The sequence below is a fragment of the Cotesia glomerata genome, linkage group LG10 (assembly GCF_020080835.1).
Source record: "Cotesia glomerata isolate CgM1 linkage group LG10, MPM_Cglom_v2.3, whole genome shotgun sequence".
NCBI classification, from domain to species: domain Eukaryota; kingdom Metazoa; phylum Arthropoda; class Insecta; order Hymenoptera; family Braconidae; genus Cotesia; species Cotesia glomerata.
The window spans coordinates 8,077,324-8,094,147 of NC_058167.1; the positions used below are offsets into that span (position 1 = coordinate 8,077,324).

General features: G+C 27.7%; 2 protein-coding genes across 8 annotated transcripts; both read right to left on the bottom strand.

Moving 5' to 3' along the window:
- Nucleotides 1-12: 12 nt before the first annotated feature.
- On the bottom strand, nt 13-1,206 carry LOC123273251 (speckle-type POZ protein-like A). Of its 2 annotated transcripts, none has more exons than XM_044740610.1 (2): nt 1,096-1,206; nt 13-1,021 (listed from the first exon to the last, which is right to left on the bottom strand). In XM_044740610.1, the coding sequence occupies exon 2, from the start codon at nt 989-991 to the stop codon at nt 86-88; it is 906 nt and encodes a 301-aa protein (XP_044596545.1). In that variant the 5' UTR covers nt 992-1,021; nt 1,096-1,206; the 3' UTR covers nt 13-85. The 2 variants fall into 2 exon arrangements, with proteins under 2 accessions (XP_044596545.1, XP_044596544.1); XM_044740609.1 differs by having other exon boundaries at nt 13-1,026.
- A 263-nt stretch (nt 1,207-1,469) lies between these two features.
- LOC123273249 (BTB/POZ and MATH domain-containing protein 3-like) lies at nt 1,470-10,885 on the bottom strand. Of its 6 annotated transcripts, none has more exons than XM_044740603.1 (4): nt 3,971-4,002; nt 2,654-2,781; nt 2,575-2,619; nt 1,470-2,476 (listed from the first exon to the last, which is right to left on the bottom strand). In XM_044740603.1, the coding sequence occupies exon 4, from the start codon at nt 2,426-2,428 to the stop codon at nt 1,505-1,507; it is 924 nt and encodes a 307-aa protein (XP_044596538.1). In that variant the 5' UTR covers nt 2,429-2,476; nt 2,575-2,619; nt 2,654-2,781; nt 3,971-4,002; the 3' UTR covers nt 1,470-1,504. The 6 variants fall into 6 exon arrangements, with proteins under 6 accessions (XP_044596538.1, XP_044596537.1, XP_044596541.1 ...); XM_044740602.1 differs by having other exon boundaries at nt 2,654-2,851; nt 3,971-3,987; XM_044740606.1 differs by lacking the exon at nt 3,971-4,002 and adding an exon at nt 10,874-10,885 and having other exon boundaries at nt 2,575-2,659.
- Between the last annotated feature and the right edge of the window lie 5,939 nt (nt 10,886-16,824).

The window sequence follows — 16,824 nt, forward strand, 5'->3', positions numbered from 1 at the left end:
ATTTATTATTAAAATATTTTTTGTATTATAGCTTTAAAAAAACTTCATGTTTGTTATTTTAATTCAACATTTTATAACAAAAAACTCAATTCTTCATTTGAGTAACATTGGAAAAAAACTTCCGTAATACTTGAGAACTTTTTATATTGTCAATCGCATCATCAAATGATACAGTGGCTTTATTTTTTATTAAAAACTCCATCGCTTCGTTTTTCACTTTGTCCATATCATAATTGTCAATTGTTACCAATATTTTAACAATATTATCCACTTGAAAATTATTGACTAATTTCGACTCACAATAATCCTTCAATCTATTTATATGATACATGTGAGCAAAAGATGACAATTTTAGAAGTAAATCAATATCATTTGCCTGAACTTTTCCTCCATACAAAAATTTCAGTACTTCTTTAATACTTTCAGCATCGAATTCACTTAAATCAATACAATTTTCTTGTTTTTCTTTCATTTCGGTAGTGAGCATTTTCTTAAAAACCGCGCTATTACAAGCCAGTACTATTTTGTGAGCTGGAAACTCTTGATCCCCCACTTTTATAGTAATATCACTGAATTCCTGTGACAAAAAAAAATCTTTCACATTAGCCAGTTCTTGAGCAGGATTATCTAATGCTTTGTCATTAATACTATCATCAAGTTTTATTGTGCAAGAAATATTATAAGGTGGTTGACAGGGAGTACCATCAAAAAGAAATTCATCACTAAGTCCAGTCCAATTTATCATGGTGATAGGTCCAAGTGGTTTGTTATTAAACTTAACCTCGATTTTAGCGTTAATATTATTCCCTCCAACTTTGTTTATTTTTACCAGACAATCCCAACCATTCGAATAATTATGTGCAGCAGTGTGTATATAAAAGGTACCAGTATTGCTATTAGGAAACCCAAAAGATTTTGAAATGACCCAGAATGCTCCTATCTCATGAAGCTCCCAGTTGTGTGTAATTTCGCGCGAATCAGAACCTCCCATATTTTTACACTTTTTTATTTCATGTAATGTCTGTACCTGAAAAATTAATCAATTATTTAAATTTTAAATGAATATTTAATATTAAGTAAATTAAGAATACTTACTGTTCTTTAATTGTTTAAACTTAGAAATAATTTTTTTAAATTAGTAAATACAATATTATACGCAATAACTAATAAAACTTCTTTATCTACATCTATGTACTTATCTCAATGTTTTTTACAGATAGTACTGGTAAGTATTGAAAAAAATAATACTAATAAAAACACTGTGTATTATTTTCCGGGATTCCTAAAGCATATAGAGCGGGGTTTTCAAATTAATTTCTGTAAAAGGATTACTAATGCTCATTTAAATTTATTTTATTTTTTTATTAATATAAAAGTTTACTGAGTACAAAATAATTTCGGAAAAAATTTTATTATGAATTTATAAAAATATTTTTAATTATATTTAATTTAAAAAAAAATTAATGTTTGTTTTATTTGTATTTTAAATTTTATCAAAAAAGATTTATTTCTTCATTTCAGCGAGATTGGCTAAAAAGTTCCACAATACTGTGGAATTTTTTATATTATCAATTACATCACTGAATGATACATCAGATTTATTTTTTTTTAGAAACTTCATTGCTTGGTTCTTCACTTTATCCATATCATAATTATCAATTGTTACCAATATTTTAACGATATTATCAACTTGAAAACTGGTGAGTAGTTTCGACTCACAATAATCCTTCAATCTATTAATTTGATACATGTGAGCAAAAGATGACAATTTTAGAAGTAAATCAAGGTCATTTGTCTCAATTTCTCTTCCATATAAAAATCTAATAACTTCTTTAATAGTTTTAGCATCAAATTCACTTAGATCAATACAATTTTCTTGCTTTTCTTTCATTTCTGTATCAAGCATTTTTTTAAAAACCATACTATGACATGCCAGTACTAGTTTGTGAGCGGGATACTCTTCTTCGCCTACTTTTATACTAATATCACTTAATTCCGGTGATAAAAAATAATCTTGGACATTAGCCAATTCTTGAGAAGCTTTGACTAATGCTAAAATATTATTGTCTTTATGAATTTTTATCGTACAAGTAATATTATGAGGCGGTTGAAAATGAGCAGCTTCAAAAATAAATTCTTCACTATAGTTATTCCAATTTATCATATTCATGTGTTTTAACTCACTGTCATTTATTTTTAATGAGATATCAGCTTTATTTTTAATCAATCCGTGTAGTAGTATTTTTACATGATAATTCCAACAATCCCAACCTAACCAACGTTGCGATGTAGTAGCGAATACACAGAAACTAACAAAATCGTCATCAGGAAATCCAAAAGTTTCTGAATTTAACCACTCTGGTTCTATTCCATGTAGATCTTCAATCTTCCAGTTGTATGTCACTTCACGCGAATAATAATTGCCCATATTTTCGTATTATAGATATCAAAGTTCTTAAATATATGATTGCTGTATCTGAAATATTTAATTTTATGCCTATAATTCGATATCATGGTATTAAAGTTAGATGAAAATTAATTTAACATATATTTAATAATTAGTAAAGTGGTTACCTCCTCACGGAAGATGCTGGGGTTTGTAACCAGATCTAGTCGCAACTTAATAACAATCAAGGCTATTAAATCTATTTACTTTTTCCTAGTCAGATCGCGTCTCGAGTATGCTGCAATTCTATACTAAAATTGTTTGATCTCCTATTTATTATGTCTACAGCATCAAAATTGACAAAGTTCAAAACACAAATTTCTCAAGTTCCTATCCTGGAAAATTGATCGAGTGTATCCTAAACCGGGCTTAGACAAGGACGAACTTTGTCGTAGATTTCAATTGCTATCATTAAAAAACCGTCGACTTTGTGCGAGTGCTATATTTATGACGCGACTGATACAGGGAAAGGTGGATTGTCCGAGACTACTAGAATCAATTATTTTCAAAACTCTGACTTGGAGGTACATTGTCTCCTTTCAGCTTCCACTGACAGGTACTAACTTAACTACTTCTGCCTCTCTATACCGATTAACCCTTCAGTACCCACGTTCTTTTTAGTGTCTCACTTTCACTGCAGTGACATCCCTGTTTAAAATTTCCAATAGGATCCTATCAAAAGCGACAAAAGCCACTTAGAAACCCATAAATTTTATTGGTTTCTAAGTGGCTTTTGTCGCTTTTGATGGGATCTTATTGGAGCTTTTTAACAGGGATCCTATAAGTTGAATGTTGTTGCGTAAGAAAAATTCTCATAGCGAGGGTACTGAAGGGTTAATAAATGCCTTTAACGATTTCTATAAAATTGATAACAACCTTGATGTTTATCAGATAAACAATGTTGATTGTTTCTCGAAACTATGTTTATCAAATAGAGACTGAGCCAGAGCATTTTATATATTTACTTATTACACTAAATACAGACTTATTAATATTATTATTATTACTCATAAGTATTATTATTAAATATATTTGTAACTGTTATTTCTTTTTTTTCTAATGGAACCCGCTTAATGGCTTTGCTGTAGGGTTCAGTGTATATTGTTTAAAATCAAAATAAAATAATTTTAAAAATTTTATAACAAATTAATTATGACAAAAAAAATTAGCATGTAGAAATTTTTAAAAATAAAAAATGCAATTTTTTAAAAATAATTTTTTGGAACAAATTTGTTTGTTAAAAAAAAAATTAAAAAATCATCAAGATTGCTAACTTTAATGACATTAACACTAAACAATTTTTTTAACAAACAAATTGTTTTGAAAAATTATTTAAATTATTAAATATCTGCTTAATTAAATTTCATCTGTAATTCAACTTATAAATGAACATTTTTTTAATCCTGGCCAAAATTTTATCCAATTCTGGAATATATCTATACGGATATATATTTTAACATTGATGAAATTTTATCCCAGTTTAAAAAACTGATCCTTAATTTTAAATACATTAAAAATACTTACTTCTTTTTTAATTTATATAATTCAAAAATAATCAAGAAAAAAATTTGCAAATAAAAGGTTAATATGAATAGAATGGAACTTCGTTTTTTTCTGCCTAAAAAAAAAAATCGGTGAGTTTTAAGAAAAACTGAGAACCACTGCATATCTGAGACTAAATACAAAATTATTGTGGGACACATTAGTAGCTACAAAATATAATAGATGGCTGTTAGAGTTTGTCAAGACTGAATTTTTAGTCTTCGTACTATGGAGGGTAGAAGTACTTCTACCCTCCATACTTCGTACAGACACGATATGACATATATAATATAAAAATGGACTTTACTTTCAGAGCTAGCAATAAAAAGAAATTAGAATATTAAAAATCATACGTTAAAAATATGAAAAGAATATACGCCACCTAAAATTAATGTTTTTTATGCTTAAAATAATTATAAAAAAATTACATATGTAATGTAATAATTAATAATAATATGTTCCCTACAGAATTCATCATCTACTGTTCAGCGGCAGTAAAGTCGAAAATTACTGAAAATTTTAATTTGTATTTTTTTGTCTTACGAGTGCAATTTATATTTATATTTATATTTCATAAACGTAAAATTAATTAACGATAAATATAACCAAGAAATAATAAATAGTTATACGATCTCTGTATTTATCAAAAAATTTAATTTGAGTAAAGTATAATTATATTTTTTTATCTCATCACTATGATTAATATTTTCTATGCTTAAAAATAATAAATAAAAAAAAAAAACACAATAACATAATCGATAATTAACGTTCCCTATTGAATTCCTCATCTTCTGTTCGGTAGCAGTAAAACTGAAATTCCTTAAAAATTTAATTTCAGTATCAAATACTGTTTTTCACAGTCTAGATATGCATGATAAATATTTTTTAAGCCTTATTTTATCTCACTCAAAGTTGTAGTTTTAACGAGGAATTAATTTACATTTTTGATATAATTTAATTTTCAGTGTCCATCGGCAGTTAATAGAAAGTCGTTTAATCATTTAAATTTTCATATTATGTCACCTTGAATAATTCAAAGTTCTATGAATTACAGAGGCGGAGTCTTAGGCTTTCATTTTGTCGACTGTCTCATCTGCTTACCGACAACCTTTTACACTAATGTCTTTTTAGATCCAATGCATTGCCGGAACTAATTCTTTTAGGGTACCTGAGGTGTTTACGTTCTCCCTGATTATTTATACTAACTACAGGTAGTACCGCAAATTGGAAAAAAGAGGCTATTTGGTTCTCGAAATGAAAATAGTTTTCTGAAAATCTATAAAAAAATTACAAGATTGTAAAAACTAATGAAATAGTAAAATTCATTAAAATAGCTGTAGATGTGTAGGTAATTTTCGATCCAGGATTATAAAATTACATGAAAATTAGAGCTTGTTCCATGAACTTTTTGATACAACTTGCATACATTTGATAAGTTAGTCTCTAAAACTGAATCAGTAAAATACTATTGATAGATGTTTTATAGTTAGTTTCTCAAAATGTTTGAAATTTACTATGAGAAATAAGTAATTATTAATTTTTTAATTAGTGGAAATGGTCACATTTTGAATTAGTAGATTTTATCCTAATTGGTCGAATAAAAAATTCTTAAAATTTGTAAAAAGTAATTTATCTAAAAGTGTATCTCTTTTACTCACAAACTTTCTAGAAAATTCGTTTTAAAACTACTCATTTTGATTTAGTTTTCATACTTACTATTATCATCATAAGTTAAAATTTAAATAATTTACTTCAAGAGAATAATAAAATAGATCCTACAAAAAAGTTTTAATATGTGTAAGCGATTACATTAACCATTTAAAAGACATCCGAGATCAAAGTTTAAAAAAATTTATCAATAAAAAATTTTTTTTTTTTTTAATTTCCTACCACATTGGAAAATAATAGTTGTCAAATGAATATTCTATATTTTTGTAGACAATTTAATGCTCTACAAAAAATGTCAGATATGTTTAATTGATTACTGCAACCGTTTAAAAGATATTCGTAACTGAACCCCAATGCTTTCTGATTTCAATAATTTTTTAATAACTTTTTCAAATTTATCCATTAAATTCATGAATTGTAGATATTTTCTTAAAAATTGTAGCTCATATTGATAGAATGGAAGTTTTTAACTATTTTTTACCCTATTCATAAATGTAAGGAAGCTTTAATTTTGGAGAAAGAGAATGGGTTATGATTTACACGAAAAATGATATGAAATGTATAGTATACAAATGCGTTTTTAAGACACAATGACTTCTTACACAACAAACAACGAACAATCGCTCAATTTTTCATTCCGGAATTTTACAGTGAATATTACCTCCATCTCCAAACGCAAAATTCACAGGGTTTTGCGTTTGAATCTGAATTTATTTGGTTTTGTCTCAACGTAACTTTTGAACCAAGAATATTGAAATTTTATTATTTTAATTGATTATAAAAATGATTTAAATTTAATTTTTTTAAACGCATTTTTAGAAATTTCTTATCATTTTTTGTGTAGATCATAACCCACTTGGTTGTTTGCAAAAATATTGGCGGCCAGTATATGAAACCTGGAATTGATCCTTTAAGGGGGTCATCTTTAGGGGTTGGTTTTTTCCCCTGAAAATTTTTTTCCTCACATTTATGAATAGGGTAAAAAATTGTAAAAAACTTCCATTCTATGTGTATGATATCTTAATTACACTCGTAAGACAAAAGAAAAAAAAATAGTTTATACTCTAATTAAATTTTTAAATAGTAATTGACTTTACTGTTGCCGAACAGTATGTGACGAATTCTACAGAGACCGTCCCTGATAAAACAGAATGATTTGATATGATAAATAATGATTAAAAAATTAATCATATTCTTAATCATTTCAAATCATGTAAATCATTTTCGAAATTTAACAATTAATCATTATGAATCATTTTTAATAATGGGAAATAGGCAGGATATGAAATGATTAAAAATTTTTAATCATTTCAAATCATTTCTAATTCTGAAATAGTGCTCAAATTTTTGTCACCAGTAATGATTGAAAATGATTAAGCTAGTATTAAAAATTTTAAATCATGTTAAATCATTATTAATCCTAAAATACTTTCTGAATTTTTGCTACAAGTAATGATTAAAAATGATTTGGTCAGTATTAAAAATTGTAAATCATTCCGAATCCTTTTTAATCGTAAAATAATGCTCGAATTATTTGCGCCGGTTATGATTGACTATGATTAGGTTAGTATTTAAAATTTTTAATCATTTCAAATCATTTCTAATTCTGAAATAGTGCTCAAATTTTTGTTACCAGTAATGATTAAAAATGATTCAGCTAGAATTAAAATTTTTGAATCATGTTAAATCATTACTAATCCTAAAATACTTTCTGAATTTTTGTTACTAGTTATGATTGAAAATGATTCGGTCAGTATTAAAAATTTTTTATCATTCCAAATCATTTTCAATCGTGAAAAAATGATCGAATTTTTGTTACCAGTTATCATTGAAAATGATTAGGTTAGTATTAAAAATATTAAATCATTTCAAATCATTGTGAATTGTGAAATAATGCTCGAATTTTTTTCACTAGTTATGATTGAATATGATTGATTAGTATTACAAATTTAGTATAATGTTTAAACATTACTAATCCTAAAATATTTTATATATTTTTGTCACCAATTATCGTTGAAAATGATTTGGTTAGTATTGAAAAATTTTGAATCATTACAAATAATTTTGAATCATGAAATAATGCTAGAATTTTTGTAACCAGTTATAATTGGAAATTATTTGATTAGTATTAAAAATTTGTAATTATGTCAAATAATTCGTCATCGTGAAATAATATTCGAATTTTTATTATCAGTTACGAGTGGAAATGATTCGTTTAGTGTAAAGAAATTTCCAATAATGGTAAATTATTTCTATTGGCGAAATTTCGATTAAACGAAATGGTTTGATAAAATCACCAATGGTTAATATTATAATTATATTTAATGTTATAGAATAGTGTACATCATTTTTAAAATTGATCATTCATCATTTCAAATGGTTGTTAATGCTAATTTCGGCTAGTAGTCCCTTATCTGAACAGGAAAGCCTACATGCGCATTTATGTCCCCGGGTTCTGATAATTGATATTTACGAATTTTTTGCCAAGGATTACGAAAAACTAGGTTATTTTGCTCACAAATGGTAAATTTAATTGTGAACAACAATTTAATTGTTTAAACCACTATAACTGAGGAACGGCTGATTTGACAGTATTATGTAAAGAAATTTTTCTTTACATATTTATTAATTATAAAAAAATCGAGTATGATTTTATTTCATTTTTTAACGATTATAAAAGATAATTCGAGTGTGATCATTAAGTGTCACGTTTGACTCTTGTAAGAGACCCAGGGAAATTTCCGTAATTAGTCTGGGGCCCAGGTACATTAAAGAGATTAAATAGATGAATGGGAGTTTTGTTATATGTAAGCAAACTCACTTATACTTAAAATAAGAAATACTTAAGTAATGATAAAGAACATTAGATAAAAGATTTATTTTACAGAATTTTAGTGTTGAGACAAATATCGAAATAAATTTTAATAATGCACTTTTTGAAATAATTTTTAGATCATGAAAATTAAATATGAAATAAGAAACAAATAACAAAAATAGAACTTGAAAGTTAAATAATTTAAAATAAACAATTAAATTCTAAAATAATACAACAAATTTATAAAACGAAAAAACAGAAATATTTCTACAAATAAATAATTAAATTCAAGAAAACGTAAGAGATGCTAGATTTGAGTACATATTTATTCATACGATTTAAATAAATAAATTAATGTAGACAGTACAAATGTATGTCTTTGTCTATGCGTAAATGCGCTTACGTATACACAAACACAAAGATGAATAATAGAACATAAGACTAAGTAAGAAAGTATGTTGCAATCTGACCCAAGTAGAGGGACTCATACAACATTTGTAGACAAATTTAAGAGAGAGGATAAAGGCCCAAGAAAATAGACAAATAATTGGACATTTGTTTCCCCCAATGAGTGGAAATTAGTAACGCCCTAAAATTCGACACCTCGCAATTGTCACCAAAAAAATCTCTCTCGTTGTCCTGACGTCCTAGTGTTAACATTAACATCGTACATAGTTTAAATAAGTCTCAATAGACCACGTGTAAATCTATTGTATAGAAAGTAAAACATTTGTAAAGGTAAAGTAAAATCGTAAAGTGAAACCAGCTAAAACAAATTAAATCAACAAGGTTCATCAAATTTTTTATCAGGTATATTTTAAATTGTTAATATTTGTGAATTTAGTAATATTGTAAAATAGTTATATGAAAGAAAAAGTTAACTTCAATCACTGTGTAATAATTGTAATTATTGTAAATTAACTAATGATAATAATTTTGGATTTAAACAATATATGTATTAAAACTATTCAACTACATCAATTATTCAAACAAACCTATCATTCTCAATAAATTAAAACTCGAAAGTTCCCGGTCTATTAGTCTAACACGCTAGGGCCGAATATACTTAAACACATTAAATATTTTAAATGTAAAACTAATTAATTACCCTAAAATAATTTTTTTTACATAACAACAGGAAATTTTATTCAAAAAAAAAATGTTTGAAATTAAAAAAACCAACAAAAAGAGTTCTCATTAATTTTTTGATAAAATAAATGTTTTCAGAAATATCACAAAAAACGACAAGTAGCGGTCGGACCTCTCTGTCGCGTGCACGCATTCCACGGACTCGATTGACAAATGACAAGCAAAAAGAAAATCCAAAGACGACAAAAAATTAGAAGTTCGGTATTTAGCAAAAACTATAAGATTAACGCGATGAGTACCTTAAATGGAAACATTTTAAAGTATCGAAAAATCGATGAGTTTAATCCACCCCATGGATACGAAGAAACAGCCCCATAACTAATTATTTTCAGCTAATTTTACATAATTTTCAAATTTTAAAATTCATTTCTCGGTGTTCACTGGAGATTTAGAAAAAAAACTCATGGAAATCATAGAAGAAACTCTATAGAAGATTTTCACGACCATAATCGATCAATTTGATCGTCTCATGGACACCGAGTAACAGCCCTATAAGTGGGGTTTTTTTTGACGAATTTAACAGAAATTTGACTTTTAAAAATTCAATTCTCGGTTTCCACTGGGAATCGAGAGAAGAAACTCATGAAAATAATTAAGTAGACTCTATAGAAGTTTTCCGGACCCATAATCGATCCATCCACCCCATGGACACGAAGAAACAGTCTCATAAGTGCCGTTTTTTGACTAATTTGACAGAAATTTAACATTCAAAAATTCAATTCTCGATGTCCACTGGGAAATAAGAGAAGAAACTCATGAAAATCATAGAGTAGAATCAATAGAAGAATTCTAAACCCATAATGGATCGATTAACCCCATGGACACCGTTTAACAGCCCCATAAATGGAGTTTTTTGACAAAATTGACAGGAATTTGACTGTTAAAAATTCATTTCTTGGTGTCCACTGGAGATTAACGAAGAAAAACAATGTAAATCATAGAGTACACCCTTCAGAAAATTTCCAGACCCATTGTAAATCGATCAACCCCATGGACACCGAGTAACAGCCCAATAAAAGGTGTTTTTTGAATTATTTGTCAGAAATTTGACTTCTAAAAATTCAATTCTCAGTCTCCACCGGAGATTAAGAAAGGAAACTTCTCAAAATTGTATAGTAGACTCTACAGAAGATTTCCAGACCCATAATCAATCGATCAACCCCATGGACATCGAATTACAGCCTCATAAAAGGTGTTTTTTGACTAATTTGACAAAAATTTGACGTCTAAAAATTCATTTCTCGGTTCTCCACTGAAAATTAAGAAAGAAAACTTCTGAAAATCATAGCGTTGACTTTATAAAAGATTTCCATACCCATAATCGATCGATACACCCTATAGGCACCGAGTAACAGCCCTATAAGTGGCGTTTTTTAACTTATTTGACAGATATTTGACTGTTAAAAATTCAATCTTCGGTGTCTACTAGAAATTAAGAAAGTAAACTTCTAAAAATTGTAGAGGAGACTCTAAAGAAGATTTCTAGACCCATAATTAATCGATTAACCCCATAGACACCGAGTATCAGCCCCATAAGTAGCGAATTTTAACTTATTGGACAGAAATTTGATGTTTAAATATTTAATTCTCAAAGTCCACTGGACATTAAGAAAGGAAATCCATGGAAATCATAGTCTAGACTCTATAGAAAATTTTCAGACCCATAGTTGATCGATCCACCCCATGGACACCGAGTAACAGCCCCATATGTGGCGATTTTTGATTTATTCGTCAGAAATTTGATTCTTGAAAATTAGAAAAAGATCGCGATCTCATGAAAATGTCTATTTTATCAATTTTGCGATATGGTGAACTTTAAAATTTTCATAAGTTTTTTTCTTTAATTTTTCAAGAATAACTAAAAATGAATTTTTATAAGTCAAAATTCTATCGGATAAGCTGAATTGAGCATTTTATCAAGTTGTTTTGTCATGTCTATGGATTGTATCGTTCGATTATAGGTTTTAAGATCTTCGGTGGAGTATACTCGTTTTTTCTAAATATCGAGTAGACACCGAGAATCGAATTTCTTAAATTCAAATTTCTGAAAAATGTCAAAATTCGCCTCTTATGGGGCTGTTACTCGGTGTCCATGAGATGGATACACCAACTATGGGTCTGGAAATCTTTTATAGAGTCTACACTATGATTTCCATGAATTTCCTTTCTTAATTCACAGTGGACATCGAGAATTGAATTTTAAAAAGTCAAATTTCTGACAAATAATTCAAGAAACGCCTTTTATGAGGCTGTTCCTCGGTGTCCAAGGGATTGATCGATTGACTATGGGTCTGGAAATATTCTGTAGGGTGAACTTTATGATTTCCATGAGTTTTCTTCCTTAATCTCCAGTGGACACCGAGAAATGAATTTTCAAAGTTAAATTCCTGTCAAATTAGTCAAAATTCGCCGCTCATGGGGCTGTTACTCGGTGTCTTTGGGGTGGGTCGATTGATTATTGGTCTGAAAATCTTTTGTAGAGTCTATTATTCAATTTTCATCAGTTTTTTTTTCGTAATCTTCAGTGGACACCGAAAAATGAATTTTTTAATCTATTATTTCAGTGAAATTAGCTAAAAATTGCCACTTGTGGAGCTGTTTTTTCCGTGTCTATGGGTTCGATTGATCGATCATTGTTCTAGGAATTTTCTGTAGAGTCTCCTTACGATTCTCATGAGTTTCTTTCCTTGACCTTCAGTGGGGTTCAGGGGCTGTTTTTCCGTGTCTAGGGGGTGGATCAATCGATTATGTGTCTGAACATCTTCCGTAGAGTCTACTTAATGATTTTCGTTTGTTTTTTTTCTTAATCCCTAGTAGATACGAAGGAATGAATTTTTGAATGTAAAAATTCTGTAAAATTAGTTGAAAATTTTCAGTTATGTACTATAAATTAAAATTGTTAAATTGTCATATAAATTAAAATTGTTAAATAAATTATGGTTAAAAAAAAGTCGATTTCTTAATAATTTATTTAAATAATCAAAATATGAAAAAAAAAAAAAAAAACGATCATAAACATTAAGATATGGTTTTTCCGAAAAAAAATTTTTTTTCAAAATCATTATTTTCATACACTAACAATAGTGTGAGAAAAAATTTTTCACAAATATATCTATTTAATCCATTTTTAACTTTCTGCTAAGAAAATTGAAAATTTTCAAAAGTTGGGAAGTTATTGGTTTCACCCTGTTTTTCGAAAATCGAGTTTTCACGGATGTTGACGTTTTGGGGTCCTAGGAAGCTTCCCCGAATGTTTCTGCAATGATGTCCGTAAGTCTGTGTGTGTGTGTGTGTGTGTGTGTGTGTGTGTGTGTGTGTGTGTGTGTGTGTGTGTGTGTGTGTATGTGACCCTCTTATAACTTTTGAACGGCTTGACCGATTTCATCGCGGTTGACGCCATTCGAAAGGAATTAACCAAACTTAGATTTTAAATACAATTAGGACCGATTCGAAACGGTAGATTTTGAGAAATCTCGAAAAAACTATAAAAAAAAATTTTTTGAAAGTTGGTTTTTTTAGAATAACTTTTAAACGGCTTCACCCATCAATTTCAAAACCTAATTAGCTTTTAACATAAAAAAAACCACGTCAATCGCTGCCAGCCCGGTCAAAATCGGTTGATTCGTTCGTGAGTTATCGTTGTCGAAAAAAAACCGAAAAAAATGTTTTTTTGGAATTACATCAAAATTCCTACTTCGATCGATTAAAACTTAAAAATTCGTTATGAGGCCTGAAAAACTGCATCGAATGCCACCAACTGCGTGAAAATCGGTTTGTTCATTCAAAAGTTATTGCGGTTTGAAAATTTAAGAAATAGTGTTTTATTAAACTTCTACCAGATTTTTAGCTCGGAGAGCTCAAAGAGCTCAAAGAGCTCAAAAATATAGTAAGTACAATTCTGAGCGCTTAAGTATACAATTAGCGGGAAGTAGCAGGGATGGCCTTTAGGGTCAACCGTTTTTCTAATTTTTTTATAAAAAATTTATAAACCAATGGCATACAAAAATTTGAAAAGTAATCATATAATACCTAACAACAATATTAAATCAGATATCGCTTGAAATTTAAAAAAAAAATTATTTAATAAGGTAAAAGAACCAATAGATGATCATGTACCAGTATATGATCACTCCATGTATTTGTATACCTATATTTGTGAATGTAGGTATACAAATAGATGGAGTGATCATATATTGGTACGTGATCATGTATTTGGACTTTTACCTTATACATTTTTTAAATTAAAAATTTTTTACTTCAAAAATTAATAGTTAATGAAATAAAAATATTTTATAAACTTTCATACCGTCATGAAAGATGTTGTTGAGTATGTTTATCAAAAGGGCTCCAAGAAACAAAAAATTTATAGTTAATTATTCAAACTCTTATGCCGCCTTCTATGATAACACAAACCCTTAAAAAAAATGTTAATTAACAATTGAATAACTTTTTGAAAAATGGTGATACAACTTTCATCATCGCGAAATCATACTTATTTATTACCATTTTATATTATTTTTCTTGCATGTACTAACATGTGTGAAAATAAGAGAAAAGATAAGTGAAGAATGTAAAGTGGAAATGGAGAGGTGGTGGGATGAAACTGAGAAGGAGGAACAGATATGGGAAAGAATTGTAGGGATATTCAAGGGAAAAATAGAGGCAAGGATATGTAAGGTAGTGAGGGAAATAGAAAATGTTTTAAAAGAAAGTGAAAGAGAGATGGGATAATGTAATAGAAAAAGGATAAGAAGGAGTGGAAAGAAATGAATGGAAATGAAAGAATGAGTGAGGAAGTATGGAAAGTATGAAATAAAGGAATGCACTGTACAATAAAGGTATCAGCGAAAATAGAGAATGTAAAAATTCTAAATGCAGAGAGTGCAATAAATAGTAGCTAGTACTTTTTTATTATATAGTAGGATATGGAGAAAACAACATTGTATAAGAAAATGCCTTGTAAAACACAGATTGTAACAGTGATACAAGTAAAAATAAATCTATCTATCTATTATTTTTCTTTTATTCATTCTGAATAATTTTAAAATAATTATAAATTTTTTAATAATTTCAAATCAGTTTTAATCATTTTTTCACAATTAAAAATGATTAAAAAATTTTGATCATTTCAAATAATTTTAAATTATATTTTTATGATTGAAAATGATTTGAAATTCTTAATCATTTTAAATAATTTTTATGATTAAAAATGATTCAGAATGATCAAAATTTTTAATCATTTTAAATCATTTCGTTTTATCAGGGGTATAACTATTTATAATTTCTTGGTCATATTAATCGTTAATTAATTTAACGTGTAGGAAATCTAAATTAGACTTGTAGGACAAAAGAAAACTATTATTTTATACTCTAATTAAATTTTTAAATAATTTTCGACTTTACTGTTGCCGAACAGTAGGTGATGAATCCTACAGAGAATCAAAAACTATTTATTATTTCTTGGTCATATTAATCGTTAATTAATTTTACGTGTATAAAATCTAAATTACACTTGTAGGACAAAAGAAAACAATTATTTTATACTCTAATTAAATTTTTTTATAATTTTCGACTTTACTGTTACCGAACAGTAGGTGATGAATTCTACAGAGAACGAAAAACTTTTTATTATATCTTGGTCATATTAATCGTTAATTAATTATACGTGTATGACATCTTTATTACACTTGTAGGACGAAAGAAAACAATTATTTTATACTCTAATTAAATTTTTTTATTATTTTCGACTTTACTGTTGCCGAACAGTAGGTGACGGATTCTACAGAGATCGTATAACTATTTATTATTTCTCGATCATATTAATCTTTAATTAATTATACATGTATGAAATCTAAATTACACTCGTAGGACAAAAGAAATCAATTATTTTATACTCTAATTAAATTTTTTTATAATTTTCGACTTTACTGTTGCCGAACAGTAGATAATGAATTCTACAGGGAACGAATAATTATTTATTATTTCTTGGTCATATTTATCGTTAATTAATTATACGTGTATGACATCTTTATTACACTTGTAGGACGAAAAAAAATATTTATTTTATACTCTAATTAAATTTTTTTATAATTTTCGACTTTACTGTTGCCAAACAGTAGGTGACGGATTCTACAGAGATCGTATAACTATTTATTATTTCTAAGTCATATTTATCGTTAATTAATCATACATGTATGGCATCTTAATTACACTCGTAAGACAAAAGAAAAACAAATAGTTTATACTCTAATTAAATTTTTTTATTATTTTCGACTTTACTGTTGCCAAACAGTAGGTGACGGATTCTACAGAGATCGTATAACTATTTATTATTTCTGAGTCATATTTATCGTTAATTAATCATACATGTATGGCATCTTAATTACACTCGTAAGACAAAAGAAAAACAAATAGTTTATACTCTAATTAAATTTTTAAATAGTAATTGACTTTACTGTTGCCGAACAGTAGCCGACAAATTCTACTGAGACCGTATAACTATTTATTATTTCTTGGTCATATTTATCGTTAATTAATTTTACGTGTATAACATCTAAATTAGACTCGTATGACAAAAAAAAAAAACGAATAGTTTATACTCTAATTAAATATTTAAATAATTTTCGACTTTACTGTTTCCGAACAGTAGATGATGAACTCTACAGAGAACGAATAACTATTTATTATTTCTTTGTCGTACTTATTGTTAATTAATTTTACGTTTATGAAATATAAATTGCACTCGTAAGACAAAAAAATACTAATTAAAATTTTCAGTAATTTTCGACTTTACTGCCGCTGAACAGTAGATGATGAATTCTATAGGGAACATATTATTATTAATTATTACATTACATATGTAATTTTTTTATAATTATTTTAAGCATAAAAAACATTAATTTTAGGTGGTGTATATTTTTTTCATATTTTTAACGTATGATTTTTAATATTCTAATTTCTTTTTATTGCTAGCTCTGAAAGTAAAGTCCATTTTTATATTATATATAAGTCATATCGTGTCTGTACGAAGACTAAAAATTCAGTCTTGAAGAACTCCAACAGCCATCTATTATATTTTGTAGCTCCTAATGTGTCCCACAATAATTTTGTATTTACCGCTATCTTTTTTAGTTCGCCGCATCGGCGCCACACATCTAGTCTCAGATATGCAGTGGTTCTCAGGTTTTCTTAAAACTCACCGATT